At 46.9% G+C, this 16,142-nt stretch overlaps 1 protein-coding gene across 2 annotated transcripts in view; it reads right to left on the reverse strand.

Annotated features, from left to right (window-relative positions):
- The window catches only part of SH3PXD2B (SH3 and PX domains 2B), a 105,164-nt gene that overhangs the window by 40,426 nt on the left and 48,596 nt on the right, over positions 1-16,142 (reverse strand). For both annotated transcript variants that reach the window (XM_077137654.1, XM_077137653.1), the window contains exons 4-5: positions 10,310-10,386; positions 3,730-3,821 (exon numbers count right to left, since the gene is read on the reverse strand). In XM_077137654.1, the coding sequence (XP_076993769.1) occupies positions 3,730-3,821; positions 10,310-10,386 (169 nt within the window). The remainder of the gene's footprint in view (positions 1-3,729; positions 3,822-10,309; positions 10,387-16,142) is intronic.

Raw genomic sequence — 16,142 nt, forward strand, 5'->3', positions numbered from 1 at the left:
CTCCCCACTACATGGGACACGACTCTCAGGGGCGTAAAATCTTCCTGGCAATGTGGGACAGAAATCCTGGGATGAGCTGGGACTTGGCATCAAGGGATTGAGAAAATCTTCTTGACCAAAGAGGGGAAGAGAAAAATAAGACAAAATAAAGTGTCAGAAACCCAAGATTGAGGGCGGAGAGATTTCAAACAGAGTCGAGAGAGTATCCTGGAGGATTATACAAATATACGCATTATACAAATATCCCTTTTTTTAGTTTATGAGATATTAGAGTGGCTAGAGGGAAGTACCTGAAACTGTAGAGCTGTGTTCCAGTAGCCTTGTTTCTTGAAGATGTTTGTATAATGATACAGCTTTCGCGATGTGATTGTGTGATTGTGAAAACCTTGTGTCTGATGTGCCTTTTATCTATGGTTTGGACAAGTGAGTAAAAAATATGGATAAGAAATAATAAATAATAGGAGGAACAAAGGTTAAAATAAATTGAGTAGATTGAAATACTAGTGGTCAATGAGAGAGAGGGGTAAGGGGTATGGCATGTATGAGTTTTTCCTTTCTTTTGCTGGAGAGATGCAAATGTTCTAAAAATGATCATGGTGATGAATACACAACTATGTGATGATACTGTGAACCATCGACTGTAACCATGTCAAGAATGTTTGTATGTTTGTTCTTTACAATAAAAATATTAAAAAAAAAAAAAAAGATTGCAAATTCCATTTTGGACCTGACCGCAGGGGGAGGAGCTGTGAAAATGAATTTGCACTCCTACTGTGTGTCACTCATTGGGCTAAGTATTCCACACACATTGTATCCCAAACCTCACCACATCCTTGCAAAACAAGTACTATCATAATTATTCCTATATAAGAAATGAGGAAATGGACCCTCTTTAAAAGTAACAACAAAAACTCTAAGAACTCCAGGAAATTGGAGGGAAAAAAATCATCCTTTGAATCATCGCACACGATACCCAGGAGGGGGTCATCTGTGATTTCAGCGCCAAACTCCAGAAACACTGTGGATAGTGTCCTAATTTTCCCACCCGTTATTTTCTTCCAGTCTCTCAGTAACCCCATCACGGGAGTGAAGCAGGTGACATGATCTCATTTTACAGATGAGACAACTGAGGCAGAGAGGGAAGGATGTGATGCTCTGCCAAGTGGAGCAGCTGCCAGCCTCTCCCACCAGCTTCTGGTGAGCAAGGCCGCATCTGCCGTGTACTACCGCGCATACCCTGGGCTGCACGGATGAATGATGCAGGTCCTCCTGGCTGCCCAGAATCCAGAACTCCTGGTTCTGAGCCGTTTCTGCGAGCCCAGGTCAGCCAGCAAGCGGAGAAAGTATTGCCCCAGCCGCTAAAGAGAGGAAGCCAGAGAGTGACAAAGCCACCACGCAGCCTCCCCGTCTTTCCAGCTCCTCCTGAGAGCTGGCTCCCATCCTGTTGTCCTGAGAGCGTCCTTCCTTCCTGCATGATGATGACTGCACAGATTCTTCTAAGGCCCAGCTGGCCGCCCCCGGCTCTCGCACTCTCCCATCCATGGTGATGAGTTGGTTTGATTCTTGCCCAGAGTCTGGGAACCTGATTTCATCACTCTTGCCAGACCAAGACGCCAGAGACACCAGAGTACTAACATCTGAAAGGGATGCCTGGGCTGGAGTTCTTAACCTTAGGTTCACGGGTGGGATTCAGCACAACTGGGGACCTCTTAAAACTGGGGAAGAGGGAAGAAGGCTTGGATTCTCCAAGTGGTTCAAAGTTAAGATCTAAAACTCTATATACATTGAGATGAGGGAAAAAGAAATCTAGACACCACTGAACCCAGGAGCCCGAGAAACACACACACAAGGGCAGGTCCTCTCTCTGGTGGCTGGCGTTCCCCCTTCCTCCTACCTGTGGGCACTGAGCTGCATTTATTGAGCTCACCCCGAGTGCTTCTCCATGCATTTTCCTATTTGATCCCAAATAATGTGCAAGGGAGGTGTTCTTAGGTCATCATATAAAAAAGGAAATTGAGGCTCAGGGCAGAGAAGAAACCTGCTCACCCAGCTTAAAAGTGCCCAAGCAGGGGGGGTGCAAGGGTAGTTCAGTGGTAGAATTCTTGCCTGCCGGGCGGGAGACCCGGGTTCATTTCCTGGCCCATGCACTCCCCAAACAAGTAAGCAAAACAAAACAAATGAAAAAAAGAGAAACTAAGCAAGCAAACAAAAATGCAAGAAATGGTGCTGCAACAAGGGGATACTCATATGGAAAAAGAATGAAATGTGACCCCCGCCATATAGCATAAAAAAAAAAACAACAACAGTGCCCCAGCACTTCCCCCACTAAGCATATATATATTTATCAACTTGGGCCTCTTGATCAACCCAACTTCAAAAGGTTTACTGTCATCCGTTATGGAATGTCGTCTTTAATTTCACAGCCATGCTTCTGTGGGCTGCTTTGAAAAGCTGTACTCATTCTGGGCTCACCAGTGGAAGTGGTATTTATTGGAATATGTTAATTGTAGGAGGTAAAGTTTACTCATTTATGTGGTCCTTAAACCATTAGTTCTCAGGGATCAACTCCCTGTCCCTGACCTCAGATTGATTCTAGTCGCTGCCTGTGTACAGAGGAACAGCTTGACTTCACTTGCTAATCAGAAAGCATCAAAAACCCTTTGTCTTGGTTTTCTCCTTATGGGACTATTTTAAAAAAAGAAGCTGTGTGACTTTCACAGATTCATTTCCCAAAAGCAACATGAGTCTTTTTATCTCAACTTATGTAAAATGCTCAGCAGACCACCCAGCACATTGTACTTTGATTAGTGTTTCAGGAAGAAAGTAAGTTCAGAGCTAAGAAGCGTGGACTGCAATTCTCACGTAAGAAGGGAGCTTGGCTGGCACTTTTCAGCCCAAAATGGTTGCCAAACTCCTCCAGGATCTTGCTTCTGTGACCCCAGGGCAGTCCTAGCACCTGTGGGCTGACCTTCTCCTTTCTTTAATAGCCAGACCCCTTCTTTGTGCAAAGAAGGCATATGCCTTTTTCCCAAAAAGGGCTTTAAAAAAATGTAGCACGTGTGTTGGTGCTTCACGCTGGCTGGGCGGGTGGTATCAGCAACTCTCAGCATGTAAGTGCTGGTAGGCAGGCGGTGATGAGATTTTGTAGGGTGTGCAGTGTGCAGCTGGGGCCATGGGACAGGCAGCAGCAACAGGCGTCTTGGCTTGTTGCCTGTCTCCCGTAGGAAGGAAGAAGCGACCGGGAGGCAGAGGCTGCGGGGGGAAGTTTCAGAGCAGCTCTGGAGCCTGGCTGAGCAGGACCCAATCCTGGCCTGTAACACACTAGTGATGGGACTCTGAGCAAGTCATTCATTCATCTGCATCCTGAATGGTTGCTGAGCCATGTACACTTCTGCAGACGAGACATGGAGGTGAATGTCCAGCGCAGGTCCTGCCTCTAGGGGCTCACCACCTACTGAATTCTAACACACTTTGATATGTGCTGTGGAATAAGTGCAGGGGTTATGGGATTTCAGAGAGAGACAGTCAGTTTCTCTCACCTGCAGACCAGGAATGCTGTGACCCACTTCCAGTAATAGGGAAGACTAAATGAAAGGCCTGGTAGGGGCTTCACCAATGGTTTAGTTTAATTTTTACTTAGTTTCACTCCAGTTCCTCCTGGAGTTGGCTGAAATGGTCAGAAGGAGAGCTGTGAGGGCATGGTCTGGGGAAGTCTACCGACCAACTTACTCTTTGGGGGGATTCAGGTCCTCAGGTCTTGTCTCAAAGAACTGCAGCACCTCATCGCACTGAGAGATATAGGGAGGCAGTTGGATCAGGGCCTGCAAAAGACAGACATGAGGTGAACCCAAAGTCGGGGCAGGTGTGCGTATGTGTGGGTGCCAAGGAGGCTTGAAAGGCAGTGGTTCCCAAACATCAAAACCAAAATCACCCAGAGGACTCGTTAAAATGCAGATTGGTGGCTGCACCCCCGGATTTTCTAATTCAGTCAGTCTGGGGTGGGCCCAAGAGTTAATCTGCATTTCTAACAAGTTCCCTGGTGCTGCTGGTCCAGGGACCACACACCTACACCCACACTGTGTTGTATATATATTATAGATACAGATTTGGACAAAAGCAGACCATATCGCACATGCTATTTAGTAACCTGATGATTTCACTGAATACATTTTGAACTCCATGCCATGTCATCATTCTTCCACTATGACTATATTGTCTAGTCTACAGTCTAGCCATATCATACTTGCTTCAACTTGGTGCCCACTGTGAACATTTAGGTCATTTCCAGCTTTGTGATATTATACTCAAAGCTTGCACAGAGAGTTAAAGTGAAGGGGCTCTTCTGTGATTTTTTTTTTTAAACATGGGCAGGCACTGGGAATCGAACCCGGGTCCTCTGGCATGGCAGGCAAGCGTTCTTGCCTGCTGAGCCACTGTGGCCCACCCTCTTCTGTGATTTTTGCTAGAACTTAGAAGCCCCAGATGAATGAGGGGTTGAAATAGCCTGGTCCTCCGTGTTAATTGGCCACATCTGCTCACCGAATGGATGCGGGAGACCCAGCTGTCTCACCAATGGGCTGAACCGGGAGGTGGGTGGAGGGTGCAGGGGGAACTGAGACTATGTGCCAGTCTATCAACCAACAGGTATTCACTCAATGGCCACTGAATCTGTGTCAAATATGAGAGAAGTACAGGGCGTGTTCTGATCCTAACGGAATCCAAAGCTAAGACATGGCTCCATGAGGAACAAGCAGTGCAGCTCAACAAATTTTAGCCTAAGCCTCTTCTGGCCCAGGTCCTGGATGGGGGACGGGGTCTCGACGTGAGTACAGTAGAGTTTCACAAGCACATTTTATTACAAATGCCTGGGCAGGGAGAGCGCACTCGCCCATGCAGGAATTTAAACCGCACTGGTGACTCTGCCAACCAAGGCCACGCCACCAGCCCATACTCTGCAGGGTGCTGAAACTGCCCTTCCTTCAGTAGGCTTCAGTTCCCAGGGGCCGTGTGGAGTGTGGGTCCAGGGTTCTTAAAAGACCTGTTTTGTAGTAACAAGCCCCTGAAAGCTCCCCCACCGCCCCAAAGTTATGTTCCAATGCTGCTGGAGGACTGGGCAATGACGGCGTAATGGCACGACAGATGGAGGTCTCCAATGTGGCACCTTCTAGAGTTTCAGGGGTATTGAGGCTCCACACAATTCCTGAGCCTGGTTCTGACTTTAAGTCAAATTCCCCAATTCGGACTTGCCTTGGACCTAAAGTGGGAAAACACAACCTGGGCTGTGTGGATGAGTTTAGTTGGTACCTTCCCTGGCCCAAAGCCAAGGCACCCCCTCCCCGTTCACTGTTCCTTCTCCACCTCTGTGGGGGTGAAGGACGCTGACCTAAAGGGCATGGTATTTGTGGCTCATTGATTTTTAATTAGCCTTTTGGCTCCCTTCTACTCTGCAGCAACTCCCCAGGAACTGACCTTTTTCAGGTCCTAAGCAGAGAGCTCTGGAGAGAGAAGAGCAGGCATTCCCCCCAACTCTCCCATTTCTAAAATCTTTCTGGTTTGGAGCAGCAACGTTTATTCTCCTGCCCAGGATGAGCTGCTGTCTCAGGGTCTCTCTGTAAGCCTCTGAAATGCTACAGCTCTTGCAGTTGGAACCACACGATGACGGAAGGAGCGGATTCCATGTCGGGCCAGGGTGAGTCCTGGCTGCTTTGCGGGCCAAAGGCTTGTGGCTCCTACCAGACTGTGGTAACAGCATTCCCTTGCACAGCCTTAGCACTTGATGGCTTCCAGAATGCTTTCATCAGCATCACTTCTTGGGGTCCTGGAGGACTCGCCCATTTTACAGATGGGGAAATGGAGGCTTCGCTGAAGTGAGGGTGACTTCAGAACCCAGGATGCTGACTCTAACTGCTCTTATTCCCAATCCACAGAAGGCAGGGGGTTCTGCCCTCCCTTCATGTCTAGACTGTGCTGGGGAGCACCGCCAGACCTACTCAGAAAGTCTCTGTGGGGAAATGAGCAAGAGGAAGAAGCCCAGGACCAGGCTATGTGGCCCTGTTGGGGGAGAGCAGAGTGGGGGCATGAGTAGCTGAGGGGGTCATCACTTCCACTTGCAGGGGGTGTCCCAGTGCTCCCTGCTGAAATGGGCAGGGGTCTCGAATGGATCAGCAAGGGAGGGACGACGGGGATCACAAAAACCTCCCGAAAATGCCAAGTTTTCTTTGGGTTTTGAGCTATTTCTAGGAAGTAAAAGTCAAGCCAAACCCTATAAACCATAAAACAAAGCCAAGTCACTTTAATAAAGGGTGGTGCTGAATGTTTTGATCTTCGCCCCTTTCATTTTAGATGGGCAAGCTAGCAGCTGGAAAATGACCCAGAGGGCAGAGAAGTAATTTTGCTTCTGAAAAACTCCAGCCTTGTCCTGTGTTTGGTCGGTAGTGGCAGTCAAACACAGTTCGAGCAAAGTTTGGTTCTGTTCTGGAAGGAATTCTGGACTTCTGGACAGAAACAGCTGGCGGATGCAGGGGTGACAGGACAGGAGAGCAAAGCCTGCCTGCTAAAGGTCAGACGGCCTCCATGCTAGCTCTGTCATTTTCTGGCTGTGTGACTCTGGCCAAGTTCATCGCCTCTCTGAGCCTCAGTTTCCTCATCTGTAAAATGGAGATAACACCCATCTGGGAGGGTGGTGCTCAAGAATTAATGAGGAAGTGGCTGTCAGGCTCCTGGCACACTAACTGCATAAAAGAGCTAAACTAACGCCTTTGGTTCTCTGCATTTCACCAAATACAGTAATTATGGTGATTCCCAAAGGGAACAGTGGTTCAGCAAGATGATTACAGGGGTCACAGCATTAAATAGCAATGCCACAGCTACTGAGAACATTTGCTTATCTCAGTTCTCTTTCAATCCTCTTTAACTTCAAAAAGAAGGCCTTTGGCTGATGCTGGTGTGCATTCCACACCACTTTGTCTTGCCAATTTCACCAGAGAGCTGGATCTTCAGGATGGACAGAGTTCTAGATCGGTCCTGGGTCTAGCCTCTTCTGGAAGATTTTACTGTCAGGGTTAGGACTAGCTGACAGGGCCAATAGAACACTGCTGCCTCTGCCTCAGGGAACTTTTCACACAAAGCCGTATTAGGCAAAAGCATCTAGCTAGAATTAAAAACTGCTTTTCGTGTTTTCACTGCTTTAGTTTTTACCCTAACATTCTCTGATGACACTCGGTACGAGTTTTATATTATGATTGTAATATAAAGACTCCTCTAAAATGTTTAACCAATAAGTTTAAAAAGCGAGTTAAAAATCTTGACAGGAGGTCTCAAGCAGCTGGTCTCCAGTGAACTGCTGGTATATTGCCTATATAGATACTTCTGTACTTTATATAAACATATATTGCTGCATGTGTGTGTGCTGTGTTAGATTACAGTTGCACACTTAAATCTGGTGTTATTCTCTAAGGTACCTCCTTGAGAACGAGCACATTAGCAAGTGAGACACTCTCTAATCAGAAGTTTTGCTTCCGAAAAGGCTACTGCAGGGCTTCAGCAACATTCACCTCCGATCACTGCAGTCTTTATTCATTTGCCTAACAGTTATTAGTATCATTTTTTTAACTGGTGAAATGAGGGGCATTCTAGAAATATCTGCAGGCACTCTGGGTCTTATATTAGCAGAATCTGGTGAGCCTTATACCATATGCCCTTCAGCAGGTGCCCTGAACCTAGGATATTGGAGCAGTTCTGGGTTCAGCCTTTTCTTGGAGATTAGCTGATTCTGCCTCGAGTAACCTCTCATGCAAAGTGCTGTCAGACAGACAGCTGGTATTTCAATAAGCTAACCGAACAACACAAGGGGCTGTTTAAGAGCCTGCTGGATACTGAATGCTTGTACGCGTGGCAGGATTAGGGTATCTTGTTTTTGGTTTCTTCTTTTTTTTGGGGGGGGGGGCATGCATGGTCCGGGAATCGAACCTGGGTCTCCTGCAAGAAAGGCAAACATCCTTACCACTGAACCACCTGTGCACCCCTGGTTTATTCCTTTTGATGAACAGAGGACCTTAAATTCCAGGTAGTGAAATAAATTGATCTTTTTTTTATTAGTACTTTTTTTGCATCTTCAGAAACCCCTCTGTACCTAGCAATTATGATGATATTGTCCTATTTTCTCTTCTAAAATCTCTTATAGCATTACCTCTTAAATTTAGGTCTTTCACTCCCTTGGAAATAATTTTATGTATGGTGTGAGGTAGGGGTTAGTTATCTTTTTTTTCCCCACATGGACACCCATTTATTGATGAATCCAACCTTCCCTCAACAATCTGCAAAGCCGTCTTTGTCGTCATCCAAGTCAAATGCACATGGGTCTGTTTCTGGGTTCTCTATTTTGTTCCACTGGCTTGTCTGTCCTTGTGCCAACAGCACACTATATTAATTACTGTAAGTTTATAGTAAATCTGGTAGGGTAGAAAGTTCTCTCATTTTAATATACATCTGATAGCTAGATCTGGGGAGATACCCTTCAGCCTTTGAATCTAACTATTGGAAACTATCAATTTCGACTAAAATGAAGCTAACTGTGTTGAATTTAAGTCAGCTCACAGCATATCAATCACAGATACCGAAATGCTAGGTAAGAGCCCATGCAGGCTGTAAACGATTACACTGACCTCATCACAAAGGGAGAATTTCATTTCCTTCCAGGCTCCCTTGAAGCCGAGCCCTGGGAATCTGACCAACCAAAATCTAAAACATCTACTCCGTTTCTTATGATTCATCAACAGCAGGGGATGGTAACTTTCAGGCGGCTCATATCACATAAGCTGTTTCTTTCCTATGGCTAATCCAGAAAATTTCATGATCCCTTCTTATACCATGAGGACATGGGCCTGAAGCAAGCAGCTGCTGCTAACCCTTATCGTCCCAGGATGGAGATTTTCCATTTCAAAACCAAGCACCCAGGGGTTCAGGAAATTCTGACTCTGGAGAGAAGTAGGGTGGGCTGGGGAATAAGCAGGAGGATAGGATACTCTGCTCTGAGGGATAACAGTTTCTGGGGAAGGTACTAGCAGCAATTCCCAGCTGGGCAGGGTGACGCCAGGGCCCACAGTTCTTACCAGTAGGGCCTGGACCAAGGAAAGTCTCCAGAGTTGGAATTTCCATCTCTGGAGGTCTGGGGAGGGACAAAAAAAGGGTTGATCTGAACGTTCCTCTGAGAGCTATGCTGAATAATTATCCCTGTCCCAGCCCTTCCACCATCACTTTTAAAGATACTTAAGGAAGAGAAAAGTCCGAGTTTATCTGTCCCTGTATAATACAGCCTTGAACACTTCTGCCTCTCGCATTTTTACTTTCCTGGGGAGACTAGAAGTGGTATATGAGTGCTGAGGCCCAAAAGGCCTGGATTAAACTCTCATATCCTCCAGTGCTGTTATTGTGATTAACCTCTGATTGTGAGGTTATTTAGAGGACCTTCATTTCCTCATCTACAAAACGGAAATAATAAAACCTGCTTCTCAAGGTTGCTGGGGGGATGAGATGAGGTCATGTCTGTCAAGGGCTTAGTGCTGTGTCTCGCAAAGCCCAATGAGAAGTGCCTTCCTGTGATTTCCCAAAGTCTCTGGCCAGAAGGGTCATCTGTCCCGTGATGCTTCCTTTTAAGTCTTTAGTTTTACTGAGGTCTAACATACCTAAAATTCACTGGTTATAAGTGTACTAAAATTTAAATATTTAGTAAATGATAGAGTTGTACAACCATCCCCACATCCTAGTTTTAGATCTTTTCCGATACCTCAATTATTTCCCCCAACCCAATTTGTAATTAACCTCCACTTCTACCTCCCCAGAAAACCATGGCTCTGCTTTCTGTCTCTATAAATTTTCCTTTCCTGAACATTTCATATCAATGGAAGCATCTGGCTTCTTTCACTCAGCTTAGTGTGGTACTTATGGGATTCATCCACACTGAAGACAGTATCAGGATTTTATTGTTTTCTATTGTATGGAGAGTGCACATTTTCTTAATCCATTCACCAGCTGATAGAGATGTAGATTGCTTCTAGTTTGGGACTATCATGAATCAATGCGGCTGCAAACACTGGTGCACAAGTCTTTGTGTGGACATTAAAAATTCTTAATAGTTGTGGCTTCTGGATTGAGGGAATGGGTGATTTCTTTTTTCTAATTTTTTTTTTTTACATTTTTTTCAATTGTACACATTTTCGCATAATGAGTATGTTATAGCCAGAAAAGAAAAAAAAAAGTTAAAAAAAAAATACCACCTACACAGAGCAGTGTTAGCATCTCTCAGACTCACCTTACAGTATTCATCAATCGGTATCAGACGCTTGACAGCCACGTCCCGGATGTGACTTCTCCGGAAGAGGATTTTGCCTGCAGGAGGGGAGAGCACGCACAGCATCACCAGGGAGCAGCGAGGTCCTCGGCAGCTCTGAGACAGGTCTGAGCGGTACCAAACCTCCCGGCTGCATTCACCAGCCCCACGCTTGACTGTCACGGGCCCTGACAACCTCATGCACCGTCTTACAAAGCCCTGTCACCTAATCCAAGGACTTGTGGAACGGGACCCAGGTGAGGAAGTTTTGATGGGCTAAGCGAGATTGGAAACAATCTGTGGAAAGGTGATCTGAGATCCTCCCACCTGAAGATGATCTGAGACCCCTTCCAACTCTGGGATTCTCAGACCCAAGTGTGGAGCAGAGTGGACACTCAGATATGCCTTTCCTTCCCTTTCTTCATATACCTTCTGCTCTCATTTCCTCTTCCCCAAACACTCCACTATTTCACAGCTCGGTACCTTTCCCTGTGTCTGGAGTCTGCTTCCCATCCGACCAGACTCATCATCCCCAATTGCAAACTCTTACCCAGCTCTAATGGATTCAGATTTGCCAGTACCCTGTCTCTTTCTGATTAGACACTTCCCCTTATCTAGCTACAGGTCTGGTCTTCTTCTTTTTTTTTTTTTCACGTGTCTGAGCCGAGTCCCGGGCGCACGTCCCACACTGGTCTTCTTCTTTACTATCAGTCATGGGGCTCCGCACAAAGAATGAGCGACTGGGCCTAGTCAATTGTGCATCCTCACCACGCAGCACTAATGGTAAACATATGAATGTGGCTTCCACACCTACAAAGATGGCAATTCCCTCCAATTTCTTCCTCAAATAGTGTTTGTAACAGAAGCATTCCAGATATTAACTGAGAGTCCACTAGCTGCCAGTGGGAGCACTAGGGCATGTACCACAAGCAAACCGTATGGCCTACAGGCAGAGAATGTGGACCACAGGAGAGGAAAAGCATGTAAACGACACCACTGAGGGTCTCTGGAAATACCCAAGATGTTGACCTGTCTACAGGAGAGTTTGTTCAAAGCAAATCAGTGGATCCCTGAGAGTCTATAGATAGAAGAGCCTCTCAAGGGGAGATGGTGGTAAATGGCACACAGGGAATGAACAAAAGTCAGGAATAAGATATCAAGGGGGGCCAAAAGAGATGGGAGATGGAGATGAGCCTCTCCACAAAGCTTTCGCCGAGCAACCAGGAGGTCTCCAGGGGTAGGTCAAAGAGGAAGGCATGGGGAGATCACAGGTGGTCTAGAGAGCAGAGCATAGAGACCTACTAGGAGCTTCTATTCCAAGGAGATACACTGGTCAAGGAGAGGATTTGGGCCAAGAGCCTGGCAGGGAAAGGAGAAATTGAACCACTGGTCTAAGACTTCTGGTGACACCTGCTGTCTCTATAGATCAAGCTCTAGTGGGTAGGTGTGGGATAGTGGGAAAGGTCAGGAAATTTTCACAATAGGACTGAATTGAGCGACAATAAGAAACAATCTATTGACTTTTTTTTCCTACAAATTTTATTGAGATACATTCACATACCATACCACCTACTGACTTCTAAAGATTTGCAATGCAAGGTGGTTAAGGGAAAGTTGTATCGCCCAAACCATTTGGTCAAACCAACATTTTTAACAATCTGACAATTCGATCTTGTATAAAAGGGCACTATTAAGAAATTAGGTGTAAAAGGTCATAGCGGTGACTATGGGAATGTTATTTTTTTTTCTCATTTCCACCAAGTTAAAAGGAAAAAAGAATCCACAGTGAAAGGAAATAAATATTCCTTAATAATAAGGAATAGGCTTTCTTTTTTTAACAGTTATGGTTTTAATTTTGCTTATGAATTAACCAGATTTCAGATAAACTAATGCTTATTAGATAAAAAAAATCTAGAATACAATGCATCCCAGTGTTCAAATGCTTATCCCTGAGGGGTGGAAGACAGAATTTTCGTTTCCTTCTTTACACTTTTCCCAAAGTTTCTACCATTAACATTTACTGCTTCTAGAATCAGGAAATGTTCATGTAATTTAGAGCAAAAAAAAAAAAGAAGCAAATTATGCAGCAAATGGGAAAGGGGTTTACAACCTGGTTTCTCTGGAGCTGATCTTATTCTTTTATTCACTCAATAGGCACAGTTGCTATGTGGGCCTGCTCTGAGATAGCTCTTGGGGGATCAGCCTCTGGGCCCTCCTACCACTGGCTCTGAGCATTTCCCAACAGGGAGGGATCCGACTGACATTTGGGGTGAGGCAATCCTTCTGGGGAGGGACTACCCTCCACATGGCAGGATGTTGAGCTCCAGGACCCCAAACCAGACAAATGGGGTTGCCTTCCCAGCCCCGTCTACTCTCAGACATTGTGACAATCAAAGCATGCCCTTTCCCCATTTTCAAAGTCCCATCTGGGCGGGACAACCCCCAGTTTAAGCCCCGGGGGTGTGCTAAATCTTTAGGAAAAATAAGGTCTCCTGCACCAAAATGCTTCCTGCCTCTAATTTATTTCTATTTCTTAAAATGAGAGAGGAGTCCCTACTCAAAACATTTTTGGTCCCATTTTGGTAGTTTCCCCTTCTGTAAATCAGGGGCAGGACAGAGCACAGAGCGCACACTGGGATGGTGTGAGCAGGCTCGGCATTTTTACAACAGGCATGGTGCTAGCACTGGCCCAGCAGACCAGCTACGCAGGCCCATCTGGGACCACCCACGTGGACCGGATGCACCCGAGGCCGGCCTGCAGGGCTGAGGGAAGGATGGAGAAATCTGGAGCCCTCAGTATGTTCTGGTGGGAGGGAAGGGGTGTGTGAAACAATGAGCCTCAGTGGGACAGGAGTCTCTGGGGGGGAGGGGGATGCACATCTGGAGAGCAGGAAGCCTGGAAGCAGGCCTGCAGGGAAGGCCCCGGGCTCTGCAGTCAGCCAGGCCCTGGCTCCACCCCAGGGCTGCCTCTTGACTCTTCATCTGCAAAACTGGATGGCAGCCCCCATCTCTTAGGCCTGTGGCTAAAATCGGTGGAAATCTCCATGACGGACACAGCTCAGGACGTGACCCGTGGTTGGTGATCACTTGAGGGTGGGTACCACTTTAATTAGCAGTTGAGATGCCACTGCATTACATACACTTTGCAATTAAGAGGAGATGACCCGCGGGGCTGGCGGGGAGTTAGAGCTTAGGCCCCGGCCTCCCAGCAGAGCTGCGTGGCCAGCGGTTTATAGCACTGAGCCAGCACCTCCTTAGCCAGGGGCCCCCTGGGGGAGTGCTGCGGGTAAGCAGCCCCTGATTGGGGCCTGATCCTCAGTGTCTGGGGTGGGGGTGGGTCGTGGAGACAAGGAAGGGCGAGCCTACGTCCATTTCTCACCGCCTGCCAGCCTCCCCGGAGTGGAAAGGGTGTTCAGGGGACAGAACAGCCTTTGGTGGGAACGAGTGGGCTTTTGTTTTCCCCAGTGGAGGAAGGCCAAACTATAATTCTTATTTTTCGAGTCGCACTCTCTGCCAAGTTGGCTTCCCCAGCCCTTGCTAGGATGGAAAATTGCACAGGGCCACTTTCCCCTCCCCCGCCTCTGCGCTAACAGGAGACCTGCTTTTGTTCTGCTGACGTGGCAGTCTCGGCAAAACGCTGACCCCTGGGAGAGGGGGGCGCTTCTTGCCCTCAGCCTGCAGGACTTGCTAAGAGGTGTGCTGAGGACGGATGCTCCAGGGGTCCTGGGGCAGACCACAAGTGGGGTTCAATGGGCCCTCCTCAGGCTATGCCAGGAAAATGGGGCTGAGTCCCTGAGAAAGCATTTTCCTTAATTCCTGGGTGGAAAGGGATTACGTAACCATGAAAGCTTTTAAGGGCTTGGGAGAGGGTGGGCTCCAGTTCTTCTCTGTCCTGGGAAGTTTTTCCAGGGCTGGTTTTGTCTTTCATCCAGTAAAGAGCTATAACCAACTGCTTTCTTGTCTTCCCTCAAGAAAAAGCTACATTTAGTGGCTGGTTCAGCTTGAATATCCAGATGGATCATTGAAATTATGACTCCAACATATGAAACCAAGAAATTCCAATTGTTTCTGGAACCTTGTTTCTGCTTTTACTGAGTACCCTCTGTGTGCCAGAGATTGAAGCTCATGAAGCAGGGAGGCATCACTGTCCAACTTTACAGATGTGGAAACTGAGGCTCAGGAGGGAATGTTGCCTACTTGGGGTCACACAGCTGGTTCTGTTTGATTCCAGAGCACACAGGCAGGGGTACTGCCCAGCAGGAAAAAAAAATTCCAGTGTGATGTCCATTTTCCCAGTGGAGGAAAGCTATAAATGTGAGCTTTCTTAGGCAAATGATTCCCTCATTAGATAGGGGCCTGGCAAATGCATCTACCCTGTCTCTAAACCCACCAAATGATGACGCTATTTGGAAGAACTCAGTGGTGTGCTAAGTGCAAAACCTTCGAGTAAGAGGCGGGAGTCTGTGGGCCTCTCATCCCTTCTGTGAGGCTGTGAGACTCTCCCCGATATCTGGGCCTATTTTTCAGCAGAAAAGTGAAAAAGATCTAAAGAGCCCTTCCAGCTCTAAAATATCTGTGATTTAGGGTGATGGTCAGCTTGCTGACTACCTGTACATAAAAACAATAATAGTAAGTGCTTGACTGCTATAAGCTACGTGTCAGGCACTTACACAATCCTCATACCCATACCACTGCTATCTCCAATTTGTCAAAAAAAAAAAAAAAAAAAAAACTCAGTGCGGTTATCCAAGGTAACAGAGCTGGTGGGTGGGGGTGCTGGGATTTAAACCCAGGCCACCTGACTCCAGGCACGAATTTTGGAGCCACCCATGCCTGCGTCTGACTCCCAGTTCTGCCTCTTGTGCAAGAGATTAGAACTTCTCTGAACCTTGGTGTCCTCCTCTGTAAACGGATGGTCTACAGATTAGACTCTGAGGTCTAAATGAGGTGACGAATAGAAAGTACTTAGCCTGGGGACCATACTCCAGCAGCTACACGATGAGTACTAGCTATTACTACTTGAAACAGTACCATTGGCCTGAGCAACTTAAGTTTTGGGGCTGAGCCTTGATGCTATTTCTTTGGTAAGGGACTTTCTTGGGGTGGGAGGGGAAGGGCTGAAGGGACTCTGACTATCTCAAGAGCAGGGGTGGGACATTAGTGTGTTATATCCTCCATACTACCTGGGGCGGGGCCCGGCAAAAAAACCCCAGAAAAACCTGTTCTTAAATCTAATCCATTGATTTAATCGAATCCATTGTAAGTTGGGCCTTTTTGGAGAGGTTACTTCACTTAAGGTATGACCCACCTCAATGAGGATGGGCCTAACCCTATTTCTGGGGTCCTTTATAAGTGGAACGAATTCAGTCAAGAAGGAGAGAAAGTCAGAGGAAGCAGGAAGCTGAAATGGAACTGGGAAGAGAAGGGAGAGACCAGGAGACACCACTATGTACCTTGCCACATGACAGAGGAACCCAGGATCCCTGGCAGCCAGCCCCAGGACATGACAGTCTTAGGGGACATAGCATCGCCTTGATGACACCCTGATTTGGACATTCTCCTGGCCTCAAAACCGAGAGGAAATACATTCCCACTGTTTAAGCCGAACCGTCTCATGGGTTTTGCTTAAGCACCACAGGAAGCCAAAACATCCTGAGAACCTAGGAACATGATGAGATATCATCCGTCTTTTGATGGTTCCATAATATGACACAGTTCACCTTAAGAAAGGGGGTCTATCCATCCCGGTTGGCCCCACATAATCACATGAGCCCTTAAAAGCAGAAAGCTTTGTTCGACAGAAGGGAAAGCCAGA

The sequence above is a fragment of the Tamandua tetradactyla genome, chromosome 20, assembly GCF_023851605.1.
Source record: "Tamandua tetradactyla isolate mTamTet1 chromosome 20, mTamTet1.pri, whole genome shotgun sequence".
In the NCBI taxonomy this organism is placed as follows: domain Eukaryota; kingdom Metazoa; phylum Chordata; class Mammalia; order Pilosa; family Myrmecophagidae; genus Tamandua; species Tamandua tetradactyla.